This window comes from Misgurnus anguillicaudatus, chromosome 5 (genome assembly GCF_027580225.2).
Source record: "Misgurnus anguillicaudatus chromosome 5, ASM2758022v2, whole genome shotgun sequence".
Lineage (NCBI taxonomy): Eukaryota > Metazoa > Chordata > Actinopteri > Cypriniformes > Cobitidae > Misgurnus > Misgurnus anguillicaudatus.
In genome coordinates, this window is record NC_073341.2 from 2,132,555 (window position 1) to 2,160,004 (window position 27,450).

The 27,450-nt window shown below is 38.5% G+C and overlaps 1 protein-coding gene across 7 annotated transcripts in view; it reads left to right on the forward strand.

The window, feature by feature from the left end:
• LOC129415025 (serine/threonine-protein kinase WNK2) overlaps positions 1 to 27,450 on the forward strand; it is a 120,201-nt gene that overhangs the window by 23,019 nt on the left and 69,732 nt on the right. For 6 of the 7 annotated variants that reach the window (XM_055169191.2, XM_055169190.2, XM_055169193.2 and 3 more), the window contains exons 3-10: positions 675 to 847; positions 1,055 to 1,275; positions 2,004 to 2,161; positions 6,717 to 6,805; positions 7,165 to 7,384; positions 19,293 to 19,545; positions 23,931 to 24,037; positions 25,020 to 25,607. In XM_055169191.2, the coding sequence (XP_055025166.2) occupies positions 675 to 847; positions 1,055 to 1,275; positions 2,004 to 2,161; positions 6,717 to 6,805; positions 7,165 to 7,384; positions 19,293 to 19,545; positions 23,931 to 24,037; positions 25,020 to 25,607 (1,809 nt within the window). The remainder of the gene's footprint in view (positions 1 to 674; positions 848 to 1,054; positions 1,276 to 2,003; positions 2,162 to 6,716; positions 6,806 to 7,164; positions 7,385 to 19,292; positions 19,546 to 23,930; positions 24,038 to 25,019; positions 25,608 to 27,450) is intronic. The other variant, XM_055169194.2, reaches the window with a different exon arrangement.

Here is a 27,450-nt window from a genome sequence, read left to right on the forward strand (position 1 = left end):
CGTTGACAGGTGGGGAGCAAGCGATATCTCGTCACAATATGTTTACATTATTTGAAACTGTTATGGGGAAAGGGGAAGATTTGAATTTGTTTTAAAATTATTTATAGTTATAAATTATAACCACGTAGCCTTGTGCAGCCTAAGCCATAGAGAAAGTGATACAGAAATGTGGGCACATGTACATTTTACTCAGCATGCCTTTTCAAATCAGGTTTACATTACATAAATCATTTACTGTAATTAATGCTAAAAATTTGTTATCAGTTCCATTCCAAGCCATCAGCTGTGCGCAAACTCGACATTGAGTAATATTAAAGTGTCATGGTTACAATTTGAAACAGTTGTTTGCGATGGTGCAGGCGACTGGAGTTTAGTGCATGTGATGACAAAACAAAATACACTCACTGAACCGCTACATAATAGATGAGGGTGCTATAACTGTGAAAGTATATCTCTTACACACACACACACACACACACACACACACACACACACACACACACTTAAAAAAACTTAAATGACACACAACCTTGTGAAAGCGTAGTGTAAATCATCTAATGTTGTTCAGCTAATTCGACTCTTCTGAGAAATCTAATCCAGTCCAGACATGAACATCTGTAACATCATTATCTGTTTTTCCTCACATTTCACAAACTTATTTCTTTCTCTGTCAGGACCGGAAGCTGTCAAAGGTGGAGAGGCAAAGGTTTAAAGAGGAGGCAGAGATGTTAAAGGGTCTTCAGCACCCAAACATTGTGCGCTTCTATGACTTTTGGGAGTCTCCACTAAAGGGAAAGAAATGCATTGTTCTGGTGACAGAGCTCATGACATCAGGCACGCTAAAAACGTGAGATACCACCACAAACCATTTAATCTGGATATACAGATACAAATATCTTACAGTGTCTGGAAATTTTATGTGTGTGACTTTTTCATGCAATGAATATACAATACCATAGGCATATACTGTTTAAACATTATCTTTAAAAGTAACACAATTCTTAAATGAGTCCTATATACATATAAATATATAAAGTAATGGTTGTTTCCATAGCTATCTAAAACGCTTTAAGGTGATGAAACCCAAAGTTTTGAGGAGCTGGTGTCGTCAGATTCTCAAAGGCCTGCATTTCCTTCACACACGCACACCGCCCGTCATCCACCGTGACCTCAAGTGTGACAACATCTTCATCACAGGCCCCACAGGCAGTGTAAAGATTGGAGACCTGGGTCTGGCTACGCTCAAGAGAACCTCCTTTGCTAAGAGTGTGATTGGTGAGACAATGATCAGATAAGATCTCATTTAAAGAAACTAGGTTTGATCAGGTACAAATCCTTAGGCCTCACAGTTCTCAATTGTTTACTGAATTCACTAGTTCGCATGCGCATTAAGATCTTAATGATTAATGGTAAACGAACTTGGCTTGCTGTCCTTAAAGGGAGCTCTGCACCTTCAGAGAGAGCGAACCTGAGTACGGGGCTCAAGCCCCAAGTTCAACCCCCCTACCACAGAACTGCGTGGAGGAAGAAAGAGAGCAGTGTAGGAGGAGATGAGGAGGAGGAGGGATGCCGGGAGATTTATAGCTGGACACAGTGGCCTGAAGGCTGCCTTATATACGCCCATAATGATGATTGACAGGCCTGAATGGCTAGGCTCCTCCCGAACCTACGTTTAGAACTACATTTAATAATTCATACTTCATCTTCATCCCCTAACCCCAATACCTGGTGTTAGTCGTTTTTTAAGCTCCTAAAGTGTGTAGTACTCCCAGCTCAGGTTTTTATCACGTTTTAAATAATCTCCCCTAAAAATCAGATAAGGAAATGCAAAAGCAAACAAAATAGTGGTCTGGATCTATGTGCAATCTATATGAAAGCACAATTAGATAGACAGAGATCGACCTGATTTATATGTCTGATACTGAATATTAAAAAGTGAAGACCCAGAGATGATTTTTAATTTGATAAACTTGAATCTAATTGATTTATTTGTTTAACTCCAGGTACTCCTGAGTTCATGGCACCAGAGATGTACGAAGAGCATTACGATGAGTCCGTGGATGTTTACGCTTTTGGCATGTGTATGCTGGAGATGGCCACTTCTGAATATCCTTACTCTGAGTGCCAGAATGCTGCTCAGATCTATCGCAAAGTCACCAGTGTAAGTCACACCTGTGCATTTTCAAGTGTAAACATGTTAAATGTTTCAAGGGCACTGAATCTTGGGACCTATGCGAAGATGGTGTGTAGGGACCCCTAACCACACTAATGATCACAGCTTTTTTAATATTAGTCTATATACACTATGTGCTGTATGTTACTGCACTGAAAAAAATGATTCAATTTACTCAATTTATTTATTAAGTTTTAAGGTAAGTGGTTGCAATACATTTATTTAAGCTACACTTAAACAAAAGATTTTTTTACTTTATTTTACTAATCTTTTTTTTAATGTAGCTTAAATAAATTTATTGCATCCACTTGCATCCACTTTTTTTCAGTGTGTACAGGTACCTCTCACAGACTAATAGGCGTTATGCCCAGCTGCGTTACTTCCTGTAACAGGGTGCTTTAAAGAAAGCGATGAAGAGGAGAATCCATGTGCTAAAGGTGTTTATTAGTAAAATCCCAATAAGGGCCAGCAAACAAATCCAGTCAGGGTAATCCACAATCAGAATCCAAATAACAGGCGATATATCAGGGCAGGCGGCAAACAGGCAATAAATCCAAATAAACAGGCAATGGTCAAACACAGGCAGATGCAGGTAACAGATAAACAGATAAACAGATAACAGGCAGATATACAGACAGGTTGGGGCGATGTAATAATCAGCAGGGGCAGGTGAACAGGATGTGACTTATATACAAGAACAAACAGGAAGTGTGAAGTGAAACATGGCAGGATGTATATCAAAATAAAAGCCAGAACAGAACAGGATGTCAAAATAAAAGTCCAAAATACACAGAATACAAGAAAACACAGAACAAAACCATTACAGAACCCCCCCTCTAAAGGGCGACTCCCGGAGCCCAACAAACAAATCATAAAGTCCAATAGAGGGTGAGTGGGCGGGCCAGGACCTCTTGGCAATGGCAGGGCAGTTCAGGAGAGGTCCTGGGTCATGTGGCCAGGATGGTCCAGGATCATGGGGCAGATGCGGGCCAGGGTCATGGGGCAGATGCGGGCCAGGGTCATGGGGCAGGCTTGGACCTGGGTCATGGGGCAGGCTTGGACCTGGGTCATGGGGCAGGCTTGGACCTGGGTCATGGGGCAGGCTTGGACCTGGGTCATGGGGCAGGCTTGGACCTGGGTCATGGGGCAGGCTTGGACCTGGGTCATGGGGCAGGCTTGGACCTGGGTCATGGGGCAGGCTTGGACCTGGGTCATGGGGCAGGCTTGGACCTATATTATGGAGCAGGAATAGGCCTGGAACACAAGGAGAGGAAGGGTACGAGCACACTTCGGCCTCCGCCTTGGTGTCCTCTGCCTCCTTCCTGTGTCCGGGTACTACCCCCCCCCAAAAAAAAAAACTTGGGAAAGCTTCCACTGTCCAAGGTGGCGATATTTCAGATGGTGCACCAGGTGAATCAGATGAGCCAGGTAAGCCAGACGAACCAGACGGGACAGACGAACCAGAGGGGACAGACGAACCAGACGGGACAGACGAACCAGACGGGACAGACAAATCAGGGAGGACAGACAAATCAGGCAGGACGGGCAGATCAGATGAGTCGGGCAGATCAGATGAGTCGGGCAGATCAGATGAGTCGGGCAGATCAGATGAGTCGGGCAGATCAGATGAGTCGGGCAGATCAGATGAGTCGGGCAGATCAGATGAGTCGGGCAGATCAGATGAGTCGGGCAGATCAGATGAGTCGGGCAGATCAGATGATTCCGGTGGTTCAGATTTAGGGCCTTGAGAAACACAGGGGACAAACGAGCAGAAGGCAGACCAAACGCACCACAGGGCTATGGCAAATTCAGGGATTAGCAAGTCAGTGGGACATACCTCTGTGGTCGTTGGTTCAGGCATGGGGGCCATCTTGACGTCAGGTGCTGGGTGAACAATAGCCCTCATGAGTGCAGGTGTGGTGGTGATGATGGCTCTCTGAAGTACAGGTGCAGGAATGGTGGTGGTTTTCTCAAAAACAGGTACAGGTGCAGAAACAGGGAGGATGGCGGCCATTTTGGGAACAGGCGGGATGGCAGCCATTTTAGGGACAGGCAGGATGGCGGCCATTTTGGGAGCAAGCATGGTGGCGGCCATTTTGTTAACAGGCATGACTTGTACAGGCTTGGGCAGAACAGGCATGACATGGCTGGTTGTGTTGTGTATATTCTCTGAAGGTGTATCTGCAACACCCACAGTGAATGGTGAGCCACACAATAACAGGGCAAAGTCAATATAACTCTCCAGGGACCAGACAGACATATCACGTGGCATACACAAGCGCAACCATTCATCTAAAGCATTATAAAATATCGGTTTCAAAGTGTCCTCATCATAATGCACTCGATTAGACAATTCCAGAAAGTCACTCACGTAATCCTCGATGGCACAGTGGTTTTGGCGTAGTGCAAGCAGGGCAAAAACAGGTTTCATGGTGCTGGTGGGAGATTACAATCCTATGCTGGATTCCGGTTGAGGCTGATTATTCTGTAACAGGGTGCTTTAAAGAAAGCGATGAAGAGGAGAATCCATGTGCTAAAGGTGTTTATTAGTAAAATCCCAATAAGGGCCAGCAAACAAATCCAGTCAGGGTAATCCACAATCAGAATCCAAATAACAGGCGATATATCAGGGCAGGCGGCAAACAGGCAATAAATCCAAATAAACAGGCAATGGTCAAACACAGGCAGATGCAGGTAACAGATAGTGATGTTCAGTGTTTCCCATACATTGATTTATTTGTGGTGGCCCACCACAGAATCAACACTGGCCCCCACAAATAGAATTTTCATGATTCCCATTTACATTTTTATTTCACTTTTTAAAACAGCTTAATTCGGCTTAAAATATAATTTGATATATAATATAGATCAAATACAGATACAGATCAAAGAGTAGAAGTGAAACAGGTGCCAACACTAGATCAAAGGCAAACAGGACATGATGACATCACATATATGCTAATTAGCGGGTTACGTCATCACCACCACAGTCTCCTCAAAATCCTGTGGGAAACACTGATGTTACATTTGAAGCGAGGCTTCGGAGCTTGTGTCGAGCAAAAGTGGGCGTGCCAGATGAAGCTTTGATTCGAAGCTTGTGTTGTTAACGTTGAAATCACGTGACCAATGACAAACGAAGCTTCACTTTCTGCTTAGTCACGTGCGCGATTCGCTTTGCGTGTCAGAAGGTTCGAACCCTAGAGGTTTTTTATGAGTTATTTGCCTTATTCACATTTTGGTCCCACATATTACTGTATATATAATATTGTATTTATTTATACTTGTGTGCGCGTCTGTTATTATATGCCTGTGAACATTATTCTGTACAATACAGTATTGAATCATATGAATATTAACTCATACTGGAATTTATTGCCACACTTTAATCAGTAAATAAATGTATTATATTGACCATTCACAGACATGTTGTCTGAGCTTTATTTGTACACATAATATTAATATTCATCTGAATTTCATCAGCTTGTTGCTTCATTGACGGAGCTTTTTCCAGAAGCAACTGCTATATGTTTTATTAACCAAAAGATGGCGCTGTTTTCGACACCCTCGTTGAGGCTTCGAATCATGGTTCGAAACAGTAAGAGAAGTATCGGTGCTTCATTCGAAGCTTCATTTCCCCATCACTAGTAACAGATACAGATAAACAGATAACAGGCAGATATACAGACAGGTTGGGGCGATGTAATAATCAGCAGGGGCAGGTGAACAGCATGTGACTTATATACAAGAACAAACAGGAAGTGTGAAGTGAAACATGGCAGGATGTATATCAAAATAAAAGCCAGAACAGAACAGGATGTCAAAATAAAAGTCCAAAATACAAAAATACACAGAATACAAAAAAACACAGAACAAAACCATTACACTTCCTGAACTTCAGCCAGCTCCTTATTTCCTGTCTGCCATTATTGTACAAACCGATTAATCCAGGTGTGTCTGATTATTGTTGTTATGACTACTGAGGTCAGGCACACCTGGATTAATCAGTTTGGTTGTGACTACTGAGGTCAGGCACACCTGGATTAATCAGTTTGTCCAATAATGGCTGAGAGGAAACAAGGAGCTGGCTGAAGTTCAGGAAGTAGTGCAGCTGCACATAAAGCCTATTGCTGGCAAATTAATATTTGCATCCATAATTTAGTACTTAAAGGGCCCCTTACATGCCAGGGCCCTGTGTATAGGCACCATTTCCCCCCTTACTTATGATGCCCCTGAGTGTAAATGTGGTTACATATTGATTGATAGAAATGTAAAATCAGAAAAATTGTCATATAGACAGGGAAGATTAGGTGGTTTACAGCAATTTGAAAATGAATTGAGATCTAGAGGTAGTTTTCTGAGATTTAGTAAACATTTCCCCATAAAAATTACGGGTGATAATAAAAAGTACAGAAAACTTTTAAGGCATTGCAATAATACGATATAATAATTATTGAATTTAATTATATTTAATCATCATGAAAATGTCACAATGCATGAAATCTGAATCTAAAAATTAGTTTAAAAATATCTTTTTGTCTTTCAGGGGGTGAAACCTGCTAGTTATAACAAGGTGATGGATCCTGAGGTGAAAGAGATTATTGGCGAGTGTATTTGTCAGAAAAAGGAGGATCGGTGAGTAGGCCTACTGTTATATCTGTTGGCACTGCCCATTGCTTAAGATGCCCACGACCAAATATCCATTCAGTAGCATGTTATCACCAGCAGCCAGTTCAGTAGAGAATGAACTAATAAGTGACTAAAACTATTAAATTATTTTTATATTTTATTTTTTGGTAGTGTGTGAATTGAGTATGCACTGGTATTTCAATGTACAACATAAAGTATATGTATATAGTCAGCCAATTCCTCGCAGCAGTTGATTTCAGTAAGCACTGATTTAACTTTTTTATTTAAAGTTTTTGATAATGAATTAATTCCAAGTATGATTGCATGTAAATAAAGTAACTGGTATGGCAATGTTCTTTACCCAGTTACTCCATCAAGGACCTTTTGAACCACGCATTTTTTGCAGAGGACACAGGAGTAAGGGTAGAGTTAGCTGAAGAAGATGACGGAAGGAAGACATCCATTGCACTGAAGCTGTGGGTGGAGGACCCACGGAAGTTGAAGGGAAAGTACAGAGATGGAGGTGCCATTGAGTTCACCTTTGACCTGGAGAAGGAGGTTCCTGAGGCTGTGGCACAGGAGATGGTGCGTGACACAGCAGTTAATACTTATGATTCTTCTGATGATGGTCCAATCATTGGCCATAATTTAAAGGCAAATTTAGATTAATGTTCCCCAAACGTATTTATTGAAAGAAACAAATAAATGTGACATTGGTTGATAACTCTTTGATTGAAAGACATGGTCATTCTCTTTCAGAATCTACCAGCAGCCTATTACATGATTTTAAAAACATTGTAGTAAGAACAAGCAGAGAGGTGTTTTAAACTGAAGCATTTATTGTAACAGTTTGTTTAACTAATAGTAAAACAACAATTTGGATATATTAAATAGAAAACTAAGAGAAATATATACTGTATCAACTTAATAAAATAAAAAAGTTTTTTTACATGATTGGTAAAATCACAGATAATTGGGCCAATCAGCCATATGTATTCATTTGTTGATAACTAACAATAGTGTACAACCAGCCCACCTGAGAGAAGTTACCCCATTTCTCCAGCATGTTTAGTATGACGTTTTTGTTTTGACCTCTTTAAGGGAAGCTTTCTTAAACTTAAAGGGACACTTCACCCATTTGCATTAAGCTTCGCATCGTTAGAAACCCCAGTTATGTTTTTAAATGGTCGTGCATTATTCCCTCAGTTTCCTCAGACAGGAGAAATACAGATCAGATTTTAGTGTTGCACTTCCTTCTTTCAATTATGTAAAAATTGTCATTTTGCATCATTGAAAGAAGGAAGTGCTGTATCTTTGTCGACAGTGTAAGGCTACAGACACTCAATCTTCATTTTTCCAATGGGGGGGCTATGGGTGGGACCCCCTCATGCTACAGACCTATTACAGATCAGTGGGTGGGACTTACGAAAATACACGAAAAGAAACATTCAGCCGTCATCTTTATGCTAAGCTTAGCTAACAGAGGATGTGGAGCGAGCCAGACTTCATGTTACAATAATAGCGGAAGGTAATCGATATGATATGGAAGAGGGTGATTTCGCAAGCCACAATACAGTGAAGAGCTGAGGCAGATGGAGGAACAGAAGGCAGAGAAGCCTGGGGAGGAGGCCGCAGCCTCGGCCTCTGCTGCGTAGAGGAGCCCAGACTGGCTAGAGCTTGGGCGGACTAGTAGTGCCTGTACTCTCGCTGTGTGCCTTCTGTACGAAATTTCTGCATCAGATCAGTATATGGACGTTTGTTTGATGAATGGTCCCAGGGAAGAGAGGTACTTTGCGTACGGGCATGGTTGTTTGAGGAGTAAACATATTGGTCCCGTACATACTGCATATTAATTCGTTGTCACTTCACCTTTTAATGCTTAATCCTGTTCTGTACACACACAGTTCAGTAATTTACGGGATTCACAACCGCATAATTCTACAACCGAATTAACTCCGGCAAAATGCAGGTAGTGACAACCGAATTTACAAAAACTCTGCACAGTGTGTACATAACCAAACTGAACAACTAGTAGTTAATCAAGTGTTTAAACGTTCATCATAAACAGGACAGGTCTCTCTTCTGAAAAAATAAATGCCTAGAAAGGGGAAATGTCTTCTGTATGCGCTGTGAAGCAGCCTCACAAAAGCGTAAAATGCACAATGCCAAGACGGAGGTTTATTGCAAAACACAATGCTGTTATTATTTTGGTCAAAGCTGTGAGTGATAAGCACGCGAGACGGCAGAACGTTGCTATTGTTATTTCTGTGTCAATCATCACATTTTCGGGAGTGAGTCTTGTTCCGTACAGACATGAAACGAACATTTAGGGGATTCACTCCCGCATTTTAATGCGGTTGTCACTCCCGAAAGTTTGCAGTGTACGAGACCAATGTGCGGTGGACGTGTTTGTGTGCAGGGTGCGACATTTTCTTGTCGAAGCCTGCTCTTATGACACAATTCGTTTGTGTGGTGAACCAACCACCCAAGCTTCATACCGTATATGGCATTTATGTACACAATAGCATACAGCTGAGCGGTGTTCTGGATTAGTAGGAGTGGCTTGCAGAGCTGTGCATTGTGGGAGTTGTAGTTTTCCACACAAATGTGCCCTAAAGTCACGTTCTGTCTTTTCTCGGTCAAATAGGGACCAAATTCAAAATTTATGTTACATTTGGACTAAAAATATGACCCACTTTCAATAAAGATTAATGTATCTACAGGTGAAATGTCCCTTTAAGAGTCTTCTTTCTCTCAGAGTCTTCTAAGTTTTCTTTTACATTAGCTTAGTAAAGTGGGCCTTGGAGAGAGGTGTAAACCATGAAGGATTGTACCATCTCATGGAAGCCTTCCATGATAAAAATCATACCCAGAAATAGACTAGAGATTTTAACATGCAATCTATGACTGAACTTATACCTAATGATACTGTTCATCAGTGTTGGGTAAGTTACTCAAAAAAAGTAATCCACTACAAATTACTAATTACTACTTTAAAATTGTAATTTGATTACATTACTGATTACTACATGCAAAAAGTAATCTAATTACTTTACTTTTAAGTTACTTTGACAACATCAAATGTAAAAAACTACAAAGTGAAACTGTCAGAAACAAGGACGGATAAACCCAAACGCAGTGTTAATGTCAAAATGTTTCTTGTAACATTTGAAAACAGTAATGATTACAGTGCATATTTGAATGCTTAAAGCTATTTTTGGTGTGATTTTGCCCCCTCCTAAAATTACTGGTCATATAGTGATACAGAAATATTTGTAGCTTTTATAATAAGTTACAGATGTTTAACATTTCACATTAAACATTCTACATTCATTAACATCTATCTATCTATCTATCTATCTATCTATCTATCTATAGATAGCCTGATGACCGGGGGCCAGCGTAAACGCTTTTTGTTTGATGGACTATTATAAACCCTAGACCCCAGAGCATCTTGGCTGTTTTTTTTTTCTTTAGGATACCCATATAAACTTGAATTTATTTACCCAACAGCTAATTTCTGTTTAGTTTTAACTTAAGAAATTCACAGATTTTAGCTTTAAATGTCTAGTGCCGATTATAATTGGAAATAGGGGTGGGCGGAATGACCAAAAATCTATTTCACGGAATGAGTCATTTTATTTCACGGAACGGAATATTTCACGTTATACATGTTTTTCAGTTTACATTGTTTTTTGATTATAAAAATGTACAGAAATTCACCACTCACTATAGCTTTTAACTAAATGCTCACCGCATTTTTTAAATATGAGCAATTTAAAGTTAACGGAACAATATGTAAGAAATGTATATCAATTAATCATAAAATAGCCCTGATATGTCACTAGACATTAAGAAATCATTTTCATTTCAAATACTTATAACACTGACAACAGTGATCTGGCCAGGATATTGCCATTTAAAAACTGGAGTTGCAGCCCTCAACTGATGCTTATGTTGTCATTTTGTGTATTGGCCACTAGTTGTGTGATTGCAATACCAGTTTTGGCCACAAGTTTTGTGATTGCAATACCAGTTTTGGCCACAATCCTACATAATTTTCCTTTAATAATGTTAAAGTGAAAATGCACAGGAAATAACACCAGATTAAGTCTTGACAAGACAGAATCTGGTTTGAGTTATTAATTTTATAGACTATTGAAGCTATAGTATGCCTTCATTGTATTTTGTATTTATGCATACGTGTCACTGATATTAAACATATGCAATATGTAAAATGAACAGGTATAAATATATGCAAAAACCTACAGACAGGATAAACACCTGTATATGAGAGACGAAGCTCTAGCTATAAATATGACAGGTGCTGTGATGTAATGATCATGAAGTCTGTTTTAAGGTCTTGACTACCTTTACTTTCTATTAGACCTTAACATTTGCGTCTCTTTCTCGTCTTTTCGATCAAATATGTTTGTACTATAAGCAAATGGCACGTCAAACTTCATCACTCCAGCAGCGCACGTGTCACTGATATAAACGCGAGTTTTGTCTTAGCTAGCTTAAAGTTCAGAAAACTTCACAACTATTAGCATTATGTGCGAGAAGAACTCTTTATTTGGCGTCGCAGCTCCTTCTGTGTGCCTAGAGACCTCTGCACGCGAGAGATCGGCCGGCTGCTGCATGTGCACAGAGAGAGAGAGAGAGAGAGAATTTTTTGAATTTTCAATTCAACTTTATTTTAACAATTATATATCAGAAGCACAGGGGACAAAAAAACAGCACAACCAACACTCCTTCACATAAAACCTATTTAAAAGGACAATGCCAATTCACCTTCCTCAAACACAGAACATAATACCTCATTCACACCCCAAATCTCTACAAACATTGGTATACAATCTACTAACTTATAGTAGGCAAATTCAACTTTCAATCTTGCTGCCATCAAACCTAAAAACATAGGAATCACATTTATTGCACCCTGCCCCAATAAGTTGTTTTTCCTTGTTTTCCAGATGGCAAGTTTTGTGGTGCCTGACAAAAAGTTGATTAACACCAAAGTTTTTTTCCTTTGAGCAGTGTATTTGGGACCGTAAATGAATAATAGTAAAGAAAACTCTTCACCTAGGGACAAATACCATTCACTTAAAAGAGAAAAAAGATCTCGTAAACACTGTGCCAACAGATGAAATAGAGTCTGTTCGTAGCTATAGCTCCATGTACAATCCTCCACTGGAGGTCACCTGTCCTCTTGTCAATCAGACATTTGTACAGAGCACGCCAACACCCTTTAGGGGAAGAGTCAAGTCCAAGAAAGTCTTTCCATTTTGTTGAAAGAACACCAGTGAGCATACTGGCATTGGACACTTTTACACAAGTCAAATACAGTGCCTTTTTTCCAACCAGTTCAAAAACGTCCAAAACGGGGATTTTAAAAGTCAACAAATACTGATTATCTTTTTCCCAGTTTTCTACAGCAGCAGAAACAGTGATTGCAGGGAAGGTGTAATCGTATCCCTCGGTCCATTGTTAAAGCACATTGGTGTTCTCTAGAAAGGTTTTATAGTCACCTCTCAAACCACCACATGTTTCAGTATAGAGCTGCTGTATCAGTCTCACAGATTTAACTCCACTCTTTCGACTTATTTCTTCCACACTGCTGCTTAACACATGACCCAGCTTTGTATATCCAGCATTCGTCAATCGTGACCATAGATGTGCAGATGGTAATGCACTTGGAAGAAAAGGGTTTGGAGCAATGGTCTTCCAAGAACCAAAGACCAGGTGCCAATTCTGGTGGTCTAGATATTGCAAACACTTTCCAAGCCTCAAATAAGGACTTGTAAAAAGGGGTAAGATCTGCTAGATGCACCTCTTGTAGGTTCATTAGGAATAGATGTTTATCTAAACCCAGCCTGCCTACCCTCCGCAGGAGGACTGTAGCAACATTGGTCCAAGCAAGATCGCTGTTGTATATCAGTCTCTGAGAGGCTTGTAAGCGAAAAGTCATTATTCTTACCTTAATATCTACCAAGCCTTGTCCCCCTTCTTCTTTCGGAAGATACAGTGCCGCAGAACGCACCCAATGTTGTCCTGACCAAAAAAAGGAAACCAAGTGTCTCTGGATTGCTTGAACAAGTCCTGCTGGTGGTTGTAGCACACTAAATCTATGTCACCGTATAGATGCCACCAGGTTGTTTGTAATCAAGACTCTTCCCCTGGGGTAGCAACCAGTTCCACTTAGACAATCGAGCACACACTTTCTCCTCTAAGCCCTCCCAATTTTTGTTCTGAAAATCCTTAGTACCAAAATGTATACCTAAAATTTTTAAACCCTCTGATGCCCAACTAAGGTTACCAGGTAACGATGGAAGATTTTCAAAATCCTGCCCTACCCACAGAGCCTCGCTCTTATCCCAATTCACCTTAGCTGATGAGGCTTTTCCGTAAACATCAAGAGCATCAGACAAGACTTTGACATCATTCATATCGTTTACAAATACTGTGATGTCATCCGCATAGGCACTTAAGACAAATCCTGTTTTGTTAAGAAACCCAGGTACATGAAAACCAGACTTTTTTACGTAATTTGCAGAGTAAGGGTTCAATCGCTAGGCTATATAGTTGTCCCGATAAGGGGCAACCCTGTCTTATACCTCTGGCTACAGGGATAGGACGACTTAATCCTCCTCCCAATTTAACCATACAAGTAGCACCAGCCTACAATAATTTGACCCATTTTAAGATACCTTCACCTAGACCAAAAGCCTCCAACACATTAAAAAGATAGTTGTGATCAACACGATCAAAAGCTTTTTCTTGATCCAGGGAGATTATACCAGTTTTAACTTTAAAACCCTGCATGTGTCCAAGATGTCCCGGATTAAAAACAAATGATCAGATATTGTTCTTTTTGGAACACAGTATGTTTGATCCTTATGTATCATCAAATGCAAATAGTCTTTAAGCCTATTAGCAAGGCATTTAGATAGCATTTTATATTCTGTGGTCAGTAAGGCGACTGGTCTCCAGTTCTTCAAGAGGGTCAAATCCCCTTTTTTTGGCAGCAGTGACAAAACTGCGCATTGACAAGAAACAGGCAACAGTCCGTCCTTATTACACACTCGACAAACCTCGTAAAGATCTTGTCCGATTAGATTCCAAAAACACTTGTAAAATTCGGGTTGTAAACCATCGATACCCGGGGATTAAGCTGTCCTAGAGCGTCAGTTAATTCTTGGTAGGATATATCCAAATCCAAGGCCATCTTTGAGTCACAGTCTATTTGGGGTAAGTCCTGTAATAATTGTTCCAAACTATTTGCATCACATTGCTCTGCAGTGTAAAGATTGGAATAAAAATTCACTGCATGATGATGCATATCTTTAACATCAAAAGTAATTCTCCCATCAGGAAGACGTAAACGCACCATTTGTTTTTCATTGCTACTTTGTGCTCTAAACTGAAAAAATAAGCACTTGGAGCATCCATATGTGTTATAGAAAAAATCGAGATCTAACCAAAGCCCCTTTAACTCTTTCATTTAGGTAAGATCTCAGCTCTGTTTTTTCTTTTGTAAATTATTGTTTAATACAGGATCACACCCATTAATGAAATCCATTTCTATAGTTGTTATCTCCTCCTCAACAGCCTTAACTGTTTCCTTCAGCTTTTTTGTGGCATTGGCAGTATACTGCAAACAAAACATTTTGATATTAACCTTCCCTATATCCCACCATTGTCTCAAATTGTCAAACATATTTTTCTTTTCCCTCCACTGCTTCCAAAACAACTCAAAATACTTGCAAAATGTTTTGTCTTGCAGCAGTTTAGTGTTAAAGTGCCAAAAAGATGACTTATTTAAAATCTGACAAATACATATTTCTATTGTGACCAATTTGTGATCCGTAAAAACCATTGGAGTGATGAAACAGTGACTAACTTGGCTATTGAGATGTTTGGACACATACACCCTATCCAAACGAGCAGCACTCACTCTATTATTATTTACTTTGACCCAAGTGTATTGTCTCACATTAGGATTTTTACCTCTCCATATATCCAGAAGGTCAGCTGTTTTTATTAACTTTGATAAAAGAGAGGATGATTGAAAATGGGGTTCTTCAGTATTGCGATCAACAGTAAAATGTTCAGTACAATTCCAGTCCCCACCAATAATGACACTGCCATCATTATACCCTTGTTTTAAAAAATGCTTCCCTCAATATCAGCCTTAACTTCAAGCAGGCAACCATTTATTATTTCTTTGACACTCAAAATATTAACTTTTAGGCCAGGTGAAAAAAGGATTGCCACTCCAGCACTTAAATTAGTTTTGTGGCTTAATTTATATATTGACATCTAAATTCCTCTGTTCTATTACTTCTGAAACAAGTGCTCGTTTATGCATATCCCTCCCTCCATTAATATTAAGAGAGCCCACCCTTAAAACCTTAATTGATGGATAAAGGAGAGAGAAAAGAAGAAGAAATAGAAACAGCATTAAAGAAAAAGACACCATGTGAAGCATGAGATGATCAGTTAACCAATGTCTTTGAAAATCTCTCTTTCACTCCCTTTTTAGACTTTCTAATTGCTGTTAGGTGTTTCCTTATAATAATAATAATAATAATAAACTTTATTTTCTATAGCACCTTTAAAGTGCACATCTCAAAGCGCTGTACAAAAACAATTAAAACAACAGATATACAACACATAATAAAGATTAAGATTAAAGAGACATTATACAATGTAAATCAAAGATAAAAGCAATCAATCAATTAAAAGCTAACATAAAAAAATGAGTTTTTAGCTGAGATTTAAAAATACCAAAAGAATTTGCTTGCCTAATCTCAATCGGCAGAGAATTCCAGAGTTTAGGAGCTAATGAGGAAAAAGCCCCATTAGTTTTAAACGAGTTGAGGGAACAGTTAAAAGACCAGTTTCTGAGGAACGAAGATCACGTTTTGGAGTGTATGGAATTAAAAGCTCTGTCAAGTATTGAGGCGCCAAACCATGCAATGCCTTATAAGTAAGCATCAAAATCTTGAAGTCCACCCTAAACCTAATGGGTAACCAGTGCAAAGACTCTAAAACAGGAGTAATATGTTCTCGTATATTAGTTCTACTCAGGATTCTCGCAGCCGAATTTTGCAAAACCTGCATTCTGTTTAGGGTAGCTTTTGACACTCCAGCTAACAAGGCATTACAGTAATCAATACGAGAAAACACAAACTGTTAATCAATTTCTCAGCAGTATTAAAAGACAGCATAGGACGCAACCTGGCAATATTTCTAAGATGAAAGAAGGACATTTTTACAGTATTCAGAACATGAGGTTCAAACGTTAGATTGGCATCAAAAATCACTCCTAGATTCCTCAACCTAGTCCGAAACTCCACATTTGAACCATCAAGAGTTAATGTACTTGGCTCTACTTTGCGTAGTTGGTGGGGTGAACCAACAAGCATAATCTCAGTCTTTTCACTGTTAAGACAAAGAGAGTTTTCAGTCATCCATTCTTTCATCTTAAAAATACACTCGGAAAGAAAATTGACTGCCACAATTTCATTAGGTCTAAAATGAATGTAGATCTGTGTATCATCTGCATAGAAGTGAAATTTTAGACCAAGTGATCTCAAAAGTTGGCCTAGAGGATAGACGTCAATATTAAAAAGAAGAGGGCCCAAAATTGACCCCTGAGGGACACCAGACTGCACAACATTAACCTCAGATCTAAAACCACCCATGGCTACAAACTGCTTCCGATCAAAACTGAAAGACAGCCAGAGTCTGAGGCGATTAACAAGTCATTAGTCACCCTTACCAGAGCTGTTTCTGTACCATGTGATTTTCGAAAACCTGATTGCAAAGGCTCAAAGAGATTGTTCTCAGTTAAATGAGAAATCAACTGAGAAGAAACTACTCAGTCCATAAGTTTAGCAAAAAAAGGGAGATTAGATATGGGACGAAAATTTGTGAAGTTCTCATAGTTCCCGCAGGTACAACCCCCGTACACAGGGAGTCATTTATAATACTCAAAAGAAAGGGACACAGTGAATCAAAACATGACTGAAACATACCAAATGGTATGGGATCTAAGAGAGGTGGCTGCTTTCATTTTTGAAACCTCTGCTAACAGAGAGTCTGAATCAATTGTACAGAATTTAGACCACTTAGTACAAGAGAAGGAAGGAATAAAATCAGAAGAAGACATTAAAGTAGAATTACAAAAACCTCTACGAATGTTTTCAACTTTTGTGACAAAAGAATCCAGAAACCTGTTACAGAGATGATCAGAAGCAGTAATATGAGTTACAGTTTTGTGATTCAGTAATTTGTTAATGGAGTTAAAAAGTTGTCTAGGATTACTCTGACTGTCATTGATCATCTTAGAAAAGTAGTCAGATCTGGCAGAAAATTCCAGCCTTGTAGTCTTGTAGGCAGTCTTTCCATGTCTCGTAATGAACAGTCAGACCTGAGAGACGCCACCTACGCTCCATTTTACAAGATGTTTTCATCATATGCAAGTCATCATTATACCATGGAGCAGGGCGGATGAATGAAACAGAGCGTGATTTTAGAGGAGCAAATAAATCCAGGCCAGATAGGAGAGCCGAGTTTAACATAGAAACCCTTTTCTCCAGAGGGTCAGATGGAGTAAAACAACTTAATGAAGACTCAATAAAAACAGAGAAATCATAAGCATCAACTGATCTCCATTTCCGGTAAGTCATAATACGAGAAGAAACAGTGTTTGTGACAGGTATATGCATATCAAAAAAGACTGCCAGACAATCCTAAGTCAATAGTAGACAACCAAGACACAAAAGACCCATTAGATATCACTAGGTCTAAAATATGTCCTTTTGTTATGTGTAGTACAGTCAACAAATTGATTTAAATCGAAGCACTCCAGCAAGGACGAGAAATCCTTTGTTAATGCACAATCTTTTTTGTCCATATGGATGTTAAAATGTTTCTGAAATTTAAGGCACACATACGACAGCAGATCCGCAAACTCAGTTAAAAAGTCTTTGTTTGCTTTAGGTGGCCGGTAGACTGTAGCTATGGCAGTTGAGTGACAGTCAGAAACAGTTAAAACAAGACATTCAAATGAGGAGAACACTGGAACAGCAACAGGTCTTAGATTGTATTTCTGATTGTACAGAACAATAATGCCACCACCTCTAGTGCCAGTGGATCGCAGGAGATCCAATAAACCATAACCAGCAGGAGTGAGTTCATTAAAGAGAAGACCGTCCGAATGTTAAACGAAAACGTTTCTTCTCACTTAAGAGTTTGGGGCCTACCTTTTTTTGATAAACAGCAACAGACTTTTCAAACCTCTCAACATCAGGGAAAAACTCTTTGACATTGACCTGTTTCCCAAATGTCTCATCTAGAAAAGTATTAATCTCTTCTAGAGAATATAAAACTGGATCATTTTGAGAATGGTCTTGAGAAGCCACATTGCCGCTACGCAGACTATCTCCCTGTGAACACGCATCATTATCACACATAGATTCAGTCTCATCTGATGATAGAGTTTCATCTACAACACCCAAACCACTGCATGCTGTATTACAAAAATCTTCTGACTCTACCTTTTCCACCATAGACTCAGTAACAGTAACCAAAGCTCCACTAGTGCTAGGCACAACAGACATGTCATTAGCACTTTCTATCGGCGGAGTTTCAGTCACGCCTTTGTAAACAATCACCTTTGTTTTCAATACATCATTTTGTTGGGCATTCACAGGTACACAAACATCAATATCCAAAGCCCTTACCTCAGTTATCTGATCCACATGCTGTGCTTCTTGGACAGGCGCTGACTGAGATGTACTGTAACAGCAGTTTCTTTTCCCGAAGTGACACTTTCTACTCTACGATCCTTATGTGGACAAACATCACGCTTATGTCCAACATCACCGCATTCAAAACACTTTAAGTTACCAGTTGTTGCATACACCATATACGCTCTTCCCTCATGCTTAACACGGAAAGAAATGCCCACGCCCACTTATTTGCATTCCGTGGAATAGACGGAATAGAAAAATCTGTTACGTTTGACATTTTATTCCGTGGTAACGAAATATACCGTCATACTGCCCAGCCCTAATTGGAAATGCACTTATATTATTTATTAGCAAAATGTTGCTTACACCACCTTTTAGTGTGACATTAATCTACCTGATTTAGTTTTACACTTCTTTATGTGCATAAACAAACAAATACAACTAGCAAATGCTCTGAAAATCTGCAAGTTACCATGCTAGCCATTAATCTGCTGTAAAGAGGCACCATCATTAGGGATTCATCAACAAATTTTCATGCAAGGCAAGAAATGTACATAACTGATTAACTTCAGATGCTGTATACGTTGCAGTTTACCCTCTCTGTGTGCAGTGTTTGGCCAAAAGCCCGCCCTTGCTTGTCTTTTTGAAATTTCCAAAAATAGATTTCTCACTTCTTTCTTTTTTGCTCTAAAAATTCTTGTTAACACCACCCCCTCTTGGCTTTCTATCAGGTTGAGTCTGGCTTTTTCCACGAGAGCGATGCTAAGATTGTGGGCAAGTCTATTCGGGACAGGGTGGCTTTGATCAAGTGGCGTAGGGAGAGGACTGTGCCTAGTGCCTCACAGTGTGGCACTGGCCAGTTGATGCCAGATGGGATAAAACCCATCCTCTGTGAACCAGCTTGTCTAGCAGAGCCTGAAGACACAGAAGCGGACCAGCATGCCAGAGTGTGCCAACTTAGTGCCAGGACCACATCCACCACATGTAAGAGTGTGTTTTGTGCTTGTTAGCCCCCTTTCACATCATGTTTTGTGGTCAGTGACAGCATCTGTTCCTGAGTAAGTTACTAGCCTCTTTCACACAGTAATTCTGGTAAATTACCATGAATTTACCAGAATGAATTTACCAGTAAATACAAAAATGTGCTGTTCACACACGCAGTGGCGTTCCGTTATTTTACCAGTAAGACATCATTCACACATCAGTATCAAAATACCGGTAAATTCGTTGAGAAAGCGGAAGTACCTGAGGGACTACTGACTATTACAAAAAAAGATATCAAGAACTTTAGCTCATTAGCATGTAACTGGTCTGATGAACTCTATTTTTAACCCTGTGTGTGCCAAAAAACTAAAAAGTAATAAAAGTCATGTTATGGTCAGTTCAATTATGCAAAGATGCCAAACACTAATGTAACACAATCTAGCTGCAGACTTCATTAAGCACTAATTTATGTGGTAAAATCTGTTAGCGTCTTCTGCATTTACCCTCATTTTGAAAAACAAAAATGTCCTACCCAAACTAAAATAAACACATTTTCATCAAGCCTTTGCTCTAAGAACAACAAGTTTGGTCTCATTTGTAAGCAGACACTTGGAAGTTTATTGGGTAACACTTTACTTAAAGGGGTGTTCATAAGACTATCATGACACCTTCATAATCATGACATGACACATGAAGGAGATTGTATGCACGTTTATGACAACATTCATTAAGTGTCATTTGTTCAATTATGTCATTTTTAATGCAAAGATAACATTGTTTGAGATGTCTTTATGACAACTTGACTTAAACCAAGACAACATAACTGATCATTTTTTACTAGTGATACAAAATTTATTTGTCCTTAAAATGTCATTAAATGTTAATAAATATAAATTATATTTCATTGCATTTGGAGACTGACTCACCTAAAATGAAATGAAAACAGTACAATAGTGGGTTAAGCCAGGGGTTTTCAAACCTGTCCTGGAGGACCACTAGTACTGCACATTTTGCATGTTTCCCATTTGTGACACAGCCCATTCAGTTACCTTACACACCCAGTTCAGTTCTTGCAGTCTCAACTAATGAGGTGAAGATTTAAACCAGGTGTGTCTAATGAGGGAGACATGCAAATTGTGCAGTACTAGTGGTCCTCCAGGACAGGTTTGAAAACCCCTGGGTTAAGCCATGCAACGCTGTGTTCATATCGCTGCAAAAACAGTTGATTTACATAAAATGTATGAATTAAATGAATTAAATATTTTCGTTTTTTCTTCTCTGTCAGAAAATTTCAGAACCCTCTGTGTGAGGAAGAACAAGTTCTGTTAGTTGTCAGTTTTTTATGTATTGTGCACATACATAAAGTTAAGTATAATCTTTTGACATGTCTGTTGCATTTTGTTAAGGTCAAGAAAAATATTTATGATGTTGTTCTAAAACTATTTAAAAGAGTATTAACACTTAATGACATTTAAATTAAAGTTTAATGTAATGTTAACCCATAAAGCTAGGTAGTTTCTTAAGTTTGATCATTATTCTGCTATGTCATGTTTATGACAGATTTATGAACTTATTTCAAAAAAAAAATTTCACCCCACTGGCAGATTTTTTTGCTTGTGTTAAGCTCAAATTCACTTAAATATGATATTTTTTGACTTATTTTCTTAGGTAATTTTGCTCATCAAGACAATACATCTTATTTTAAGAATTTTTAGATACTTATTATACTGAAAACAAGACAAAAACACACACACTTTTTTTGCAGTGTATATCTTGTATCATTGTTTGTCTCTCTGGCATCTGCAAGTAACTTGTTATACACATAGGTCACAAATATTGCATTCCTTAACACCTTTTGAGTTAAGTATTAAAGCACAAACAGCAAAGTTTCTTTAGACGCAAAATTACAAATAAATGCACACCCGTCCGTCCGCATTAGCCAGCACATCCAAATTTGTGAGTTTGCATACGCTTACTATGCTGGCGGGCGGACATGTTAAACTAAATGCGCGTGACGGTTGTAGCTTTGCACGCAGTTCATCATCCTCCACCCATCCTCAGGAAGCTTTTCTTCTCTTTCTTGTTTCATTGGCAGGTGTCCTTTGAGTGATATGTAACAGATATACTGCCGCCTGCTTTACCGGAGGTGAATGTGGCAAACATCAAATACGGGCAGTGGAATTTTTTATAGATAGACAAAAATATGGGAGAAATACGGGAAATGTTTTAACGGATGATGGCGTGAAGGAATGTTAAAATACGGGAGAATCCGTTTGGGGTTGACGGGTATGGAACACATTCACCTCTTTAGACAGGTTATGGCATCTAATTATCATTCTTTTGTTATTATTATAATTACCCTATTCAGTATTTTAAGCCCTCTTTTTGATTAAATTAAAGCAATAAGCCCCAAGAAGCAGTGGGTTACCAGTGCATTTTATAACGGCTAAGGGGCGTTGTTAGGCACGACGCGAAGCGGAGTGCCTAAAACCCCCTTAGCCGTTATAAAATGCACTGGCAACCCACTGCTTCGCGGGGCCCACTGCGTTTATAAAACGGTTGCTTCAAATTATGTATAGCAGGATTTCATATAATAAAACACAGCAAATAAGTTGTAATTATATTAGTACAGATATTAGTCTTCCGCCAAACAAAGTAGTTCCTCAGACTCAAGTGTGTCTGCAACAGAGCGGTTCCCAAGCAAAACAGACGGAGCAAAGACACAATGAAAATATGATTCATTAAGACTGTGGTGTTTATTTTCATAAATTAACATTCATCTAATTTATACATTAACATTTATACCGTGCAACTGTTGACGTGTGGATCAAATATGCTTGGAAGCATGCTTAACACTTTCCCTGCCAGCGTTTTTTAAAAGAGTTGCCACCCAGCTTTAGTTAAACATTAATGCCTTCCAGAAAAATGTTCTTCTTTAGATATATAAACATACAATATATCAAATGAAAGAACAGACCCTCTGCTTTCAAACAACAAAATAAAAACGTTTCACCCTACCTTCAAATGTTCTTTTATCCTCTCAAATTTTGAGCAAAATGTTGGGATAATTCCATTTCTGTGAATGACTTTTGTTAGAGATCCGATTCAGATCGCTGATCAAAAAATACACTTGAGTTTTAAAGTGTTGAGTGAAAGCATCAGTGTTTATGTTGTTGTGTAAGATCGCCACCCAGTGGATAATATACGGTACAACTACTCCTCACGGAAGCATTAATCATTAAGAAAACTCAACAATATTTATTGACACTTATCTGGATATCGCCATTAATTGTTCAATTGTTGAGGATTATAATTAATACAATATAATATAATTAGCCCACCCAATAAATCAAAATTGACAACAAAATCCGACATTTTGACAGTTATTTTCTACAGTACACAACAACAGTGGCGCAGTGATACAAGTTATGTAATACGGTTTGAGCCGTGGGTTTACCGGTGAGTTTTATCACAGCTGAGAACGCGTTTCAACCAATCAGAATGAAGAACCAGAACTGGCCGTTTTATAATATTATTTTTATCACCTTCTTTGACTTTGTGTCAAATGCCTTTCTTACAAAAAGAAACATTTCAATGAGCTTTACCATTCCAAAACATTCCTAAAACCCATTTTTCAAATCTCCAAATCAATCCCATTGACTGCAGGTGCATGTTAGCCTCGTTGGCTCATATCGCTGAGTTTGGAATAAAAATTGATTAAATATTACTCCTTTCTATAGAAATTTAAAGTTAACATGTAAGGGTCATATTTAATTTTACAGGTCCGATTTAAATTTTTATAACTTGAGACACAAATTAAGACATTACTGTCACTTTTAGATTTTCTGAATAAAATAAATGTCAAATACAACTATTTGATTCTTAGACCTTTCTAATGATGTTTTTTTTTTTTTTTTTTTGGTAAAATCATTTACATTAAATAAGTAAACAACAATGATCAGATTACAATCGCGAGGCCGCCCATGATCTTTAACTTGTAAGGCGCCTGTCTCTTAAATGTATTTCAAATTGGGAGTTAAATTTCCTTTTCATGAAATGCAGACAAGTTTGATATTGCTTACATTTCTGTAATTTACAGTATGCTGCATTTTGCTACATCTTTTGACCTTTTTCATGTAAAGTAAGTGTGATTCTTTGAAAAATAGATGTTGACAATCTAATTGGTACAAATCAGCGTTAGTTATGGTCAATATCAGGCTGAAATTTAGAAACGGAACTGCGGGACAGACCGAACTATGAGAAAACTGGTAATTGTAAGCATGCTACACATGCTGTCTAAAAGGTTTGAATTGTATACAACCTGGACTATTCATATAAACTTGAGTTTAGATGTTCATTTGATCAATCTCCTTTTCTCCCTCCAGCTGATAGTGGCATTGGCTCAACAGTGTACTCGGACTCACACAGCAGCAGTCTGCACAGTGTTATACATCAATCATTACAAGAATCTGTCTATATGGCAAACCAGGAGGTTTGTATCACTGACCTGTTAATGTTATTCTTGCTTGCATATAAGATGATGTGGTAACCACCATAACAGTGAGCCTTTTATGAATACTGTATTCATTACCGGTACTCATATTTTCATTACCTATTATTTGGTCATGATTAATTGTGCTGCAGGTTTGTCTAGACATTTTTTCCATCAGATCATAATCCAGTTTGGTTTATTCTAAGAGTTTTATTGTTTTCTTTCATGCATTCATGGTTAAAACTACTTATGTGAAAAACTAACAAAACACTTTATCAACCACCTACTGTACAGTATATGTGAGCTAAAACACTTAGAACACCCTAGCAATACCTTAGCAACTACCCAGCTATGGGCCTAAATCCACTCAAAACCATCATGGCAGCAACTTCTGCATATGCCAGCAAAACTTAAATCTTCTTCGGTGATGTTCTGGGCATCAGCTTTTTTTAAACCCCACACCTTGCAGCCGCATTCCTCATTTCAATAGACATCTGTCTTATCCCAACTTATCAAATCTCTTTAAAACATCCTTGGTCAATGACGAGGGGTATGATGGAGTTATCTTATGAGTTGACATCACATCATAGAGCAAGTGTTTGTGTTGTTGAACCCTCTCTGCTTCCAATGGTAGGTCATGTCATGAAGATGTTGGCCTGCCAACACCTACCACAGAAGTTGTGAATTAGGGCTGTACAATGAATTGCATGTGATTGTCCTGCGCATCTCGTCAGTAATGCCGGTTCCTTGATTAGTAATAAATCGGCATCAGCTTTATTACACAGAGCCGTAGTTCACTGACAAGCGAGGAAATATCGCATTCATAATCGCAGGCGATTCATCCGTGTTTATGAACACGATATTTCCCTGCGATTCGATGCCTGTGGAATCACTAAACATTTTTAGGAATAGCTTGTTTTGTCTGAATGTCTAATTGAATGGATGTTCATGAGGCTTTTCATTATGTTTTCTTGTTCTGCAGTCGGGTATTTCAAGGCTCCAAAGCCAGGCAGTACCTTCTGCTGTTCCACATGTGCAGTCCTCTCAGAGTTACTCTCCTCTTCCCTCAGAGACCTCCACACAGCCTTGCTGTATGCCCCCTGGCCAACGTGTAAATATACAAGGTCTATCCACAGCAACTGCAGTGATGACTACCCAGAACCTCACATCGACAAGTCAGACTCAAGAGTCAACCACACAGATAAATGCACAACATGCATTGTCCTATCAGCATGCATCTATGCCACAGAGTGGCACTACTCAGAATTATCAACTTGATATAGCAGAGGTAGTCAATCCACAAACATTTTTAGCTGGGCAGAAAACTGTAGCTGCACAACAGGTTACAGCTACGGACAGTTTGCCATCTAAAACGGATGTATTGCTGACTACTGATTTCCAGAGTGGAGCATTCATACCACCAGCACAGCCTCAACAGATACCCGTGTTACAACATTTACAGAGCAAACCTACAGATGTGACAGATAAGCACCTCTCAGATGTTTCAAATATGCAACAATCTGGTCCTGTACAGCTAAACCAGACAGGTGTTACAGCACTTCCCCAACAGGTAAGGTTGGTTCAGTAGATATTTATATTGTGTTAAATGAATGTGTAAGATTAGGCAAAGAGCAGGAATTCCTTCTGGTCGTTTCAGTGTGAGTCAGTAGTTAGAGTACCCTGACTTACTACAATTTTGACATAAAATGTGGCTTTTCTGATTTTCAGCAGAGGCCAATAGTTTTAAGACCTCAAGATGCTGTGTTTTGGGAGATACGGTATGAAGTACAGGTGCTGGTCATATAATTAGAATATCATCAAAAAGTGTATTTATTTCACTAATTCCATTCAAAAAGTGAATCTTGTATATTATATGCATTCATCACACACAGACCAATATATTTCAAATGTTTATTTCTTTTAATTTTGATGATTATAAACAGGGCCGTTTGAAGGAATTTGGGGGCCCCAAGCAAAATGGACATGGAGGCCCCCCCACACGCACGCAAAGCCTACAGGAACCACAGCATAGCCATACAGTTTAAGGTTTACAGTTTAATGTTTATTTACACAGTTTGGTGGGAATTCAATAGTGATTTTTTTCTAACAATATGACAGCACACACTTATCAGTTTAAACTCTGGGCTGTGCATGATATCAGCTATAATTATAGAGCTTGTGGTACCTTGTGCTATAGAAGAAACATCAGCACTGAGAAGTGATGCATCTGTTGATGTTGATGTTGAGGATGACGTTGATGGTGTAGCTGGGAAAATAATTGGGAAAAAAAATCTGAAATTACCTGTTAAGTACATTTCACCATTTCACTGTTAGCATATTGAAAGAGGTCACTAAAAACAGCTCAGCTCAGTGAGAGAAATTCACTCTACCTTCATCAGTGGATGTATCTTTAGGAAGAGCCGGCGCGCTGAGAAATTTAAGCAAAGCACCTTGAGAGAGAAGGAAAAGATGGTAACACTTTATAATAACAATCATATAAAGATGGTAAATTGATAGTTAATTAATCTTTAATTGTCATTTAGCTGTTAGCAAACAGTCTTTTTACTGTTAACAAACAATGAAATTATAATTAAATGACTAATTATTAGTAGTGTTGTAAATTAACAGATTATTGTAACACACATCTATCATATAATATATTAGGTAATATATTCGGGTAATGATTAAAAATGCTTGTAGATCTTTAAGAAACCATTTTTAAAACATCTTTGTTAAGGGTTACTAACTTAGTTGGTTTGTAAACTGTCTATAAACATAGACAAAGTTGCAACAAATGACTATAATACTTTGTTAAATAGTTAATAAACAGTACAAGTGAAACACGTGAGTTGTCCTGATACTGTACTTGTAACAGTGTAAACATTGCTACACAGAATAAAGTAACTGTTCAAGATCTGTTGGTAACTTATGTCATATTTCCATAAACTGTCACTACTGTATATCCTGACACTAGCACATTAAAATAAGCTATGAAAAAATAATGTTCCTCTGCCTCTTTCTGGTAAATAACGTATAGATTGTTTACAAAGTATTTATTAAGTAAAACGATCGGTTTGCTAACAGTTAAATGACAATAACTAAAGATTAAATAACTAATAATTTACCATCTATTAATGATGGTTATTATAAAGTGTTACCGAAAAGATATGTTAGCAATAGCATTTCCATATTTTGATATTTATAAGAGATGCGGCTGCTTTCACAACCACCAATGCTTAAAAACTTCCCAAGCTATTGTTTGATGCACAGAATTTATCGTGTCGTTTTCCTAACCCCATTTGGTAGATACATTATTTTGTTAAATAGATTATCACGGTGTGGAATAGTTCGTTTCAATAGCACTTTCATTTAAACCTATTACAAAGCTACAGCAACGTCATGGAATTAAACAG